Raw genomic sequence first — 11457 nt, forward strand, 5'->3', positions numbered from 1 at the left:
GGATGTTTTATATGCAGGTGCTGAAGTTATTCATCATCCAGTTTTTTATATCAACTATGCATTCTGTTTTTCAATTTATTATGTTTTGCTGGGCCACGTAGAAATGTGGATTTGCGTATCATCAGCATAACAGTGAAAGCTAACACCATGTTTCCTGATGATATCTCCCAAGGGTAACATGTAAAGCTTAAAAAGTAATGGCCCTAGTACTGAGTCTTGAGGTTCTCCATACTGCACTTGTGATTGATATGATACCTTGTATCAAAACAGCTCATTTTGCTGCTTGATAATGCAGATTGGTGCATATTACCATATTATTTTAATGTATTATCTTAATTATAACCACACTGCTTTGTAGTGCAAATAGTTTTACTGTTGTTATTCTCGTTATGTCCCCATAGCGGCTAATGAACCAGAAGTCTCGCCTATAGGCTTACTTCCGCATTGAAGAATGAGGTGGATATATACAGAGGGGGCTAACAAACTTAACAAAATAAGACACTTCTGGGCAGACTAATCAAGGGGAATCAATAAACCAATGCACTACAAACTGACTTCATACTTCACTGTTTTGGTAGTAACAATTTTACTGTGTACTGTGTACTGTGGGTGTCGCTGTTTTCCCTGCTTCCTGTTTGTCTTGCTGCAGAGTGGTCTGTGTTTGTTGCTCCCTGCAGCTGCGTTTTTCTGTTGGATTCTCTATCTTATTGTTAATTCTGCCGTTTTAAATTGATAGATATATCTTAACTTGATTTCTGATCTTATCCATCAAACTAATCTGACTAATTTGATCGTTCGCCTTATTCTATAATCACGAGTGCAGCACGTTAGCATTCCATTAGCCGGTTAACTTGCCGCTCGCACTCCATTCACGCTTTTAACTCTTGTTTACTATCTTTAGCATTGCGTTAGCCGGTTAGCTTGTCATCTGCGTTCCATTCACGTTTTTTCTCTCGTGTTTAATATCGTTAGTACTCCTTTAGCCGGTTCCGTTCCGTTTTTTTTTCTCAGGAATTCAAACAACAACAGTGGTAAGTTGGAATCATTCTACAATCACGGTGAGTAATGGCTTCTTCTCCTACAATTGTTGTCTGCACTGCTTGCCACATGTATAGCTTATCTATCTCTGTCAGCAGTGAGCCTTATATATGTGATAAATGCAGGAATAAAGTCAGGCTGACAGAGAAGATTTCAGAACTAGAGTCACGCATCCAAACTTTAATAGAGGATAGTAAGAATGTGAGGGCCTTAGATACAGTTTTGGATGCGACTAGCTTAGAAAGCCCTGTACATTGTTCGGTTCCGGTAACAATGCCCGTGCAGCAGGGCAACTGGGTGACTGAAATTTAAAAGTGCTGGCTAATGCTAAACGTAAATTCAGTAAGATTGTTATTCACGTCGGCACAAATGATGTTCGACTTCGCCAGTCGGAGATCACTAAAAATAATGTTAAAGAGGTGTGTGAACTTGCAAGTACGATGTCAGACACTGTAATATGCTCTGGTTCCCTCCCTGCTTACCGTGGTGACGAGATACACAGTAGACTGTGGTCACTCAATGGCTGGATGTCAAAGTGGTGCCCACGAAATAACATAGGTTTCATAGACAATTGGACGAGTTTCTGGGGCAGACCTGACCTGTTCAAAAGAGATGGTCTTCATCCCTCCGGATGTGGAGCATCTCTCCTATCTACAAATATGGCACATAGTCTTAGAGTTTGCACTTGACTAACTGGGGCCCAGGTCAGGAAGCAGACAGACTGGCTAAACCGACCGTCTGCTAGCCGCCTCACGTCACAGAAATCAGTTAATTCTCAGCACATAGAGACCCTTTCACCTAGATATCACACTATAGAGACTGTGTCTGTTCCCCGAGCTAGAAAATACAAAAAACGTCTGAATCAAATCAAGACTAACAATTTAATTGATGTTCAACAAATAAAAAATATATATAATACAGAGAAACAATTGATAAAGCTTGGCTTATTGAATATCAGGTCCCTTTCTACGAAAGCACTTTTTGTAAATGATATGATCACTGATCATAAGCTAGATGTGCTCTGTTTGACAGAAACCTGGCTAAAACCAGACGATTACATTATTTTAAACGAGTCCACCCCCCAAGATTACTGTTATAAACATGAACCACGTCTAAAATGTAAAGGGGGAGGTGTTTCTACTATTTATAGCAATATTCTCAATGTCTCTCAGAGAACGGGCTTCAAATATAACTCGTTTGAAGTAATGGTGCTTCATATAGCATTATCCAGAGAAACAAGTGCTAATGATAAATCCGCCGTGACGTTTGTACTGGCTACTGTTTACAGGCCACCAGGTCACCATACAGACTTTATTAAAGAATTTGCTGATTAAAGAATTTTGCAGATTGCTATCCGAGTTAGTGTTGGCCGCAGATAAAGTCTTAATAGTGGGTGATTTTAACATCCATGTTGATAATGAAAAAGATGCATTAGGAACAGCATTTATAGATATTTTGAACTCTATTGGGGTTAGACAACACGTTTCAGGTCCTACTCATTGCCGAAATCATACTCTAGATTTAATACTGTCACATGGAATTGATGTTAATGGTGTTGAAATTCTGCCGCAAAGCGATGATATCTCAGATCATTATCTAGTCTCTTGTATACTCCAGATAGCTAAAACTGTAAATTCAACTCCTTGCTACAAGTACAGTAGAACCATCACTTCTACTACAAAAGACTGCTTTGTGAGTAATCTTCCTGACTTATCTGAATTCCTCAGCATATCCAATAGCTCAGAAAAACTTGATGATGTAATAGAAACTATGGACGCTCTCTTTTCTAGCACTTTAGATACAGTTGCTCCAGTGCGCTTAAAAAAGATTAAGAAAAACAGTGTAACACTGTGGTATAACGATCACACTCGCGCCCTAAAGAGAAAAGCACGAAAAATGGAACGCAGCTGGAGGAAAACAAAACTAGAGGTTTTTCGTACTGCTTGGCGTGAATGCAACTTATCTTATAGAAAAGTATACAGTATCGCATCAGATAATGCGTTGTAGATCTCCTGAGGAACAATTCCACTCATTCTCTATTATAGGAGAGGAAGAATTGTATAAAATTGTTAAATCATCTAAACCTACAACATGCATGTTAGACCCTATTCCATCTAAGCTACTGAAGGAGGTACTTCCAGAAGTCATAGATCCTCTTCTGAATATTATTAATTCGTCACTATCATTAGGATATGTCCCCAAAACCTTTAAACTGGCTGTTATTAAGCCACTCATTAAAAAACCACAACTTGACCCCAATGAACTAATTAACTACAGACCAATTTCAAATCTCCCTTTTCTGTCAAAGATACTAGAAAAGGTAGTATCCTCACAATTATGCTCCTTCTTAGAGAAAAATGGTATCTGTGAGGATTTCCAGTCAGGTTTTTAGACCGTATCATAGCACTGAGACTGCTCTTATTAGAGTTACAAATGACCTGCTCTTGTCAACCGATTGTGGTTGCATCTCTCTATTAGTGCTACTGGATCTTAGTGCTGCATTTGATACTATTGACCACAACATTCTTTTAAATAGACTTGAAAATTATGTAGGCATTAATGGTAGTGCACTGGCTTGATTCGAATCGTACTTATCAGACCGTCATCAGTTTGTGGCAATAAATGAAGAGGTATCATTTAAATTGCAAGTGCAGTATGGAGTACCTCAAGGCTCAGTACTAGGGCCATTACTTTTTACGCTTTACATGTTACTCTTGGGAGATATCATCAGGAAACATGGTGTTAGCTTTCATTATTACGCTGATGATACTCAGCTCTATATTTCTTCGCAGCCCGGCAAAACATATCAATTCGAAAAACTAACAGAATGCATAGCTGATATTAAAAACTGGATGGCGAATAACTTCTTACTGTTAAATCCTGAAAAAACAGAGGTGTTAATTATTGGACCTAAAACCTCTACAAGTAATGACCTAAAACACAGTCTAATACTAGATGGCTGCTCTGTAAATTCGTTGTCATCAGTTAGGAACCTAGGCGTCCTATTCGATAGCAATCTCTCCTTTGAAAGCCACATTTCTAGCATTTGCAAAACCGCATTTTTCCATCTTAAAAATATATCGAAATTACGACCTATGCTATCAATGTCAAATGCAGAAACATTAATTCATGCGTTCATGACCTCAAGGGTAGATTATTGTAATGCTTTATTGGGTGGTTGTTCTGCACGCTTAATAAACAAACTCCAGCTGGTCCAAAATGCAGCAGCTAGAGTTCTTACTAGAACTAGAAAGTATGACCATATTAGCCCGGTTCTGTCAACACTGCACTGGCTCCCTATAACACATCGTATAGATTTTAAAATCTTGCTAATTACTTATAAAGCCCTCAATGGTTTAGCTCCTCAGTACTTGAGCGAGCTTCTATCGCATTATAGTCCCTCACGTCCGCTGCGTTCTCAAAATTCTGGCAATTTGATAATACCTAGAATATCAAAATCAACTGCCGGTGGCAGATCATTTTCTTATCTAGCGCCTAAACTCTGGAACAATCTACCTAACACTGTCATCTCTTTAAACTGGCTTATACATAAAAACATTAACACATTCCTATAATTAAAATCCGTTAAAGGATTGTTAGGCTGCATTAATTAGGTCAACCGGAACCGAAAACACCTCCCATAACACCTGATGCACTTGTTGCATCGTAAAAAGAATGGCATCTACGCTAATATTAGTCTGTTTCATTCTTATTCCGAGGTCACCGTAGCCACCAGACCCAGCCTGTATCCGGATCAGATGGTCACTGCAATCCCCCGGATCCAGTCTGCACCAAGCTTAGATCATGGATCACCACCTGGAGATGACTTCAATAGCCATGGATGTCAACTAGATGAGCTCCAGGGACGGATCATCACTAAAGACCTCACCAACCTAGACGGCCATCGGTGCTACACCACAGGAACCTGATGAGTTCTCTACAATCGGACATTGGTACAAACTGCTGGTTTGGTCTGGCCAGAGGAGAACTGGTCCCCCGACTGAGCCTGGTTTCTCCCAAGGTTTTTTTCTCCATTTCTGTCATCTGTGGAGTTTTGGTTCCTTGCCGCTGTCGCCTCTGGCTTGCTTAGTTGGGGACACTTTCCAGTGATATCCTATACTATTTGAACTGAACTGACGATGATATCACTGAATTCATTGATGAACTGCCTTTAACTGAAAATTGATTATCTTCAATAATGCGTTACTTACACACTATTGTGCTGTTTAAATACTGTGCAGTTGCTTTGACACAATCGGTATTGTTACAAACGCTATATAAATAAAGGTGACTTGACTTCAACATAAAAGTCCAGACAATACACAGTTGTGTACACAGAATGCACTAGATGACATGGCTAGGCAGACAGGATGTGAACACAGAAACAAAATAAGATCTAGCAATTATACAGCTATACTTCTGGCTTCTCTGATATGTATTCCTCCACGATTTCAGTCGGCTGTGTAGCACATACCTGTCTCAAAGGAGCTGCCGTAGACTGTAATTATCATTCTAAAACATCAGTTTACAAAACTTTGACAGTCACACTGTGCTCATCTTGTAAAGATGTTTTTGTTCCTGGCCTCTGTCACCCTTTGGCTTGCTCTGTGGTGACTTAAAGACAGTTATTCAGAAAAATAATATTGAAAACTCATTGAGACTTTATCTTCTGTAGAGTTACTTTATAGTTGAAACTGACTGTAAAAGCAAGCTTTTGCTGATTTCAGAATAGCATTCAACTCTTACATTTCTGCCACCTGCCAAGGCTGTACATCTGATGTGTGTTTTATTCCTATGAAGACACATCACAACAAGGTTGTAAATGAAAGGTGGGGTATTTTAAGAGTGTGGTTGGAGCACTCAGACAGGGTGCAGTCATTAGTTTGAGTGGAAACTGTGAAGTAATACAGACACGCCTTCTCTCTGCCTTTCCGTGGTTTCCAAACACACAGCTCTAACAAACTGAGTTACAGTAACAGGAATGTTCCCATTCTCTCCTCCATACCACTTTTTCACCAACACAGCCATAAGATTTCCCACATTACATGCAGTTCCCCTGGAAGAGATGATTCTGGAAACCCTGAGTCTGTACCAGAACCAGAGATACTGTTAGGAAGAGCTGAGATACTTAGACTACAATTATGAATGAAGTCGGACTCAGACGTTTTGGATGCATATATTTTTTTAGAGTATAGACAATTCTCATGTGTAACATAGAATATTTGCAAATATGCAAATAATCCCTAATAAATTCTTACTGCTGGGGCATTTGGTCCGCATATCCATTACCAAAAAGAAAGTATACTTTATTATAAAGTTCAAGTATATTTTAAGTATACTTTGAGTAAGTATACAAATATCAGTGTACTAGTGGTATACTTTTAAGTGGGACTTTCTAGTATCTAAAAGTATACATTTAAGTATAACAGTAGTAAACTTTGAGTACACAACTAGTTTACATCTATGTTTTTAGTGTCTACTGCAATTATGCTAAAAGTGAACTTATAGGTATACTGATAATTTACTAATTAAATACTTTATGCATTTTTAGTACACTTTGAAGAATAGTCTCAGTAAACTACTAGTTTAGTATTTTTATACTGCAAGTATACTCGTAAGTTTTCTTTAAGTGAACTTTACGTCATACTTTAAGTATATGTGGCCTGAGGGGTCAGGGTACAGAAAGATTACCAATAGAAAACCAATTTAACTATTTGTTGACTACGCCACCCGGTACACACCGGGAATAACAACCCTATGCAAGGGCACGCAGGTTCGTTGCCAAAGGCAGGGTGAGCATTGAGAGGTAAACACAAATCACTTTACTTAACATACAATAAAAAAGAGAATTAATACAAGTGTCACACAAGGTCTCAACTCAGATCACAAACACAATACCAGTAACATACAAATAGTACAATAGTAAATTAAAGAAAGAGAGGTGGCTGACAGAGACCTAAGATTTCTACCCACACTCAACCATAACACTTGTGAAAACCCAAACGAAAAAATGTTGAACAGCACTCACGCCGGATTACAGCTACTTGCACGTCCATGACTAAAAACAACTATGGTAATAAGTCTCCATTTAACAGATAAAAAGGCCTTTTTTCTAAAACTGAGACTAACCTGAAAACTAGCCAACGGCTGGTGCACAACATTCAGGAGGATGACCCAACTGCTAGCCCTCAAAGCGCCACATGTCACAAAGGGGCGGTACCCAGGATGATGCATCCCTAGCAGCCAAACACTTCCCTCTTTTATATTCACAACATGGGCACCAATTGGTTCATGAAACGTACACAAATGACCAATCAAAATGAAATACAACCACTGATTGGTTAACTAATTTGAGTAACACCAGCCAATCATTCTGGGGCTATACCTCACTCTACTACATGTACTACTATGTCCCTATTTAGGTGTTCATTTGTATATATTTAGTTTGAATATCTAAACATACAAAACATCAAAAGACAGAACGGGGTATCTGCTTATAAACAAAAACATTTGAAGTGGATCAAAACCTTTCATCAAAGTTGCCCTAAAACCAAAACAATACCCAACTTTTTTGATCCACTTCGAATGTTGACTACTGTATATGACTCATTGATGTATATATCAATGAGTCATATACAGTAGTCAACATTCAAAGTTACATTCGAATTCACATGGACTTCTGTTGGTTTCTCCCTTTCTCTCCCCCTGTTGTTCGGTGTGTATTGGCTTCTTCTTGCCCTTATTTGGACTTCCCCCCCATTAGCGTAATCTGTATCAAGCTGTCTTGTTATCATGCCCTCTGCCACACCTATTTAAGTCTTTTATTTCCTCAGTTTCTTTGCCCGTTCATAAAGTTATGTCGTGGATACTGTTCCCTTGGATTTCTGTTTTGTTTGAAGTTACAACTCTGTCATCATTTACTAGATATCTAAAAGATATCAAAAATACTAAGCAAGTACCTAACCCCGAGTCATTGCATTATTACACCTCAAATATCTCATCACCTTATTCCAAAGAGTGCATCCAAATGTAGGTTTTATTAAAAACAACATCAGCAAAAGTGTGGAAAATTTAAATATCATTTACATGTATGTAAATGTTCATTACAAACAGTTAAAGTTACAGGAAATTGTAGATTACATCTTCACTGATTCCTATTGAAAGAGTTGTTATAAACATGACATTGTACAGACAAGGAGGTGTTACATCTACAACACGTAACTGCTCCAAAAGGAGGCCAGCAGTGCGGCGCTGAGAGCCCCAGTCACGGAGAGCTGGACGGCACCCGCTCCGTTACAAAGATCTGCAGCGCAGCAGGTTTTGGTCACTGTGTATCCCGCACCCAAGATGGTTCCAGCAGTGTTGTTGCAATCAGATGTGCAGCCACTCGAGGACAGACTCAGAAACCCAGTCACGTTGAACTCTGTGAAGAGATATAAGAGAAAAGCCATGTTTGTAGCTTTCAAGAATTTGTAACCGTCATGGCTTAGGTTTTCTTTTGCAGGTATGTCTGCAGTCTTTACGTGATAATAAAATAATAAATAAACTGGAATGAAGAATAAAATATGGAGCGTTCTCCACTTTAAAACTGTATAGTTTTGGCATGTTAAAGCTGACTTATGAGGGCATCTGAAGTGGTCCTTAACCCTCTGATTGCGTTCAAAGTGACCGGGAAAAGATTTTCTTTTTTCCCGAAAATACTAGCTAACCTTATCGCATTGGACTCACTGACTTTGTGCCTGACTTTGTTCACACTGTAAAAAGTTTTCACCAGATTTAACTTTAAATCCTACATTCAGCAGCTGCCTTAAATTTTTAAGTTAAATCAGCTTAAAACTACAAGCCATTTTAACTTATTACAATAAAAATTAGTTGATTTAACTTGTGAGTTGAAATTACTTGATTTAACTTTTAAGGCAGCTGCTAAACTTAACTTTTTTTTTTTTTGTTGAAACTGGTGAAAACCTTTTACAGTGCAGGATATGAGTGCTTCACATACTTTTTTATTTTTATTTTTATTTTTTTTTCGTAAAAAAAAAAAAAGTCATATGTGTGGTGTTCCCGGTCTCAAAACAATTGCTTATAAATGTCAAATATTGGATTCTTTTTTTTTTTCTTTTTTTTTTTTGTCAAGTTGTTTTCTTTCCTTAAGGACTGGTTTTGTGTTTTTTTTTTTTTTTTTTTTTTTGCATCTGAGTAATCGGAGGCCTCATTTATCCGAAAGCAGGCACCTTTTTTTTTTTAAGCCATTTTTGACAAGTCTGATTTTGTACAATTTTGTACAAAATTTAAATATTTAAAACACTTTCCTAATTAAACATTAAAGAACACTAGTGTGAGAAACTGTGAAAATTTGAATAATGTTTTATCTCATACTGCTTTTAAAAATGCTTTTTTTTTTACTCAAAAAACGAGGTGCCTACTTTTGGATGAAGGAGGCCTATGATTAATCAGATGCACATAGAAACACAAAACCAGTCCTAAATGAAATAAAACAAGTTGACAAAAAGACTGAATCCAATAATTGGTGATAATAAAGCATAATGAGAGATTTATAAGCAGTTGTTTGGAGTCGGGTCATTTTTGACCCAGAACACCACAAGTGTGACTTTTTGCAATTTCGTACAAAATAAAAGGATTTCAAAGCAAACTTCCTAAATGAACCATTAAAGCACACTATTGTGATAAACAGTGAAAATTGTTTGAATTTTTTGTTTAATATTGTGAAAATTATTTATAAAAAATGCCTTTTTTTACTCAAAAAAAGGTGCCTACTTCCGGATAAATGAAGCCTATGATTAATTAGAAGCAAATAGAAACACAAAACTAGTCCTAAATAAAAGAAAACAAGTTGACAAAAAGATTAAATCCAATATTTGTTCAGTTTTGACCGGGAACATCAAAGGTGTGACAGGAATCTGAACACAACCAGAGGGTTAACTATTTGAAAGTGTATTAAATTGGCTAAATCATGTTTTGTTTGATCTACAGCCCTAATATCAGCAGGTTTGTGTAAGGGTTTGGTGTAGGGTTGGGCTTTGGCAAATATCTTCATCTCCATATAAAACCATCGCAAATATCGCTAAGCGTAGTTCTTTGAAAGCAGTGTATGTGTTGACTGACCTGCTTTTGCAGTGTAGCAGTTGAGCTCAGAGGAAGCGCAGGACACTTGTGAACTCAGGAAACATTTGCCTAGAATTCCCACTTTACACGAATTACACGTCAGGGCTTCACCTGGAGAAACACAGAACGATAACATCAAATGAAATGAGCCTTCTTATAAACTTCTACACATATCCCTTCAAAAATGGACTGTCACAATAATTTGGTGTGAGAATACAGTTACTTTTATGGTGACTGATGAGGAGATATTATAAATAAATTATATAAAAAAAAATCTAATATATTTAATTTCAGTATTTACAAAAAAAAATTAAAGCAGAGCTATAGCCCTTTGATTAGGGAGAACATATGTTTCCCCCTTATTAGGTTTTCCCTCATTAACTCTTCATTACTGATTATTAATAGTAAGTAATTGTTGTAGTAGTTATGTTTAGGTATTGGGTAGAGTTAAACCATCTAAAATATGGGCATGCACAGAAAGACATTGGTAAGTACTAATAAACAACTAATATTCTAGTAATAAGCAAGTTAAGGACTTAACATTGAACAGTGTTAATCTAAACATCACCAAAAAGGCCTGAATGGTATGTTTTAAGTCAATATCATTACAATAAAACTCTCCCTTAACCTTAACAATGTTTCTTTCATTTGATGTAACAGATCCTTTTTGCTCTTTCAAATACACTCAAAACATACTGGAAAAATAATGATCATCACAACAAATGCCAGCTATGTGTACTGGTACTGTCAAATTATTAGCAGTCTTAGGAGTATTTTGTACTATATTTAGTTTCAAAATCAGTTTAGGAATGAATTACATTTTAAAATATATTTAAATAGAACAGCTACTTTAACTTGCAACAATAGTTTTCAGCATTTCTCTGTAGACTTACTTAAAGTGAAGAATCCAATCGCTGCAATGACTCCAAGCACAATTCTGATCATCATTTTGACAAAGCGTCCACCAGAACTGAATTCAGACAGGAGAGAATCTCTTGGGATGGGTCTCTGGACAGCAGCACACTAGACGGCCGGTTGAAATACGTCCAGATATATGGTCATGATGGAGAGGGTGGGGTTTTTCACACAGGGGACACAATGAATATTAGCAGGTGAAAAAAAAGCATTTGCATGTGAAGAATGAACAGATCAGTCTGGTTTGGGGAGTTAAGAAGCACCTGATTATTACCTCACACACACAAGCATGCACGTACACACGTGTGGAAATTAGGGACATTTTGTAGACGTCAAGTGTTGTTGTTGTGGCTTTTTTTTGGTAATATATAATTAGTTATA

General features: G+C 37.3%; 1 protein-coding gene across 1 annotated transcript; it reads right to left on the reverse strand.

The window, feature by feature from the left end:
* Positions 1 to 6841: 6841 nt before the first annotated feature.
* On the reverse strand, positions 6842 to 11166 carry lye (lymphocyte antigen-6, epidermis). The gene is made up of 3 exons (XM_073844886.1): positions 11055 to 11166; positions 10162 to 10272; positions 6842 to 8461 (listed from the first exon to the last, which is right to left on the reverse strand). Exons 1-3 carry the CDS (start codon positions 11107 to 11109, stop codon positions 8247 to 8249), a joined length of 381 nt encoding a protein of 126 aa, XP_073700987.1. The 5' UTR covers positions 11110 to 11166; the 3' UTR covers positions 6842 to 8246.
* Between the last annotated feature and the right edge of the window lie 291 nt (positions 11167 to 11457).

This window comes from Garra rufa, chromosome 7 (genome assembly GCF_049309525.1).
Source record: "Garra rufa chromosome 7, GarRuf1.0, whole genome shotgun sequence".
NCBI classification, from domain to species: domain Eukaryota; kingdom Metazoa; phylum Chordata; class Actinopteri; order Cypriniformes; family Cyprinidae; genus Garra; species Garra rufa.

What these genes read in the sequence shown, in the direction of transcription:
- lye (XM_073844886.1), bottom strand. Translation starts at nt 11,109, where the DNA reads ATGATGATCAGAATTGTGCTTGGAGTCATTGCAGCGATTGGATTCTTC. An exon ending in GATTGGATTCTTCACTTTAA is followed by an intron (nt 10,273 to 11,054) that starts GTAAGTCTACAG and finishes GTGTTTCTCCAG; the next exon opens with GTGAAGCCCTGACGTGTAAT. An exon ending in CTGCTACACTGCAAAAGCAG is followed by an intron (nt 8,462 to 10,161) that starts GTCAGTCAACAC and finishes ATCTCTTCACAG; the next exon opens with AGTTCAACGTGACTGGGTTT.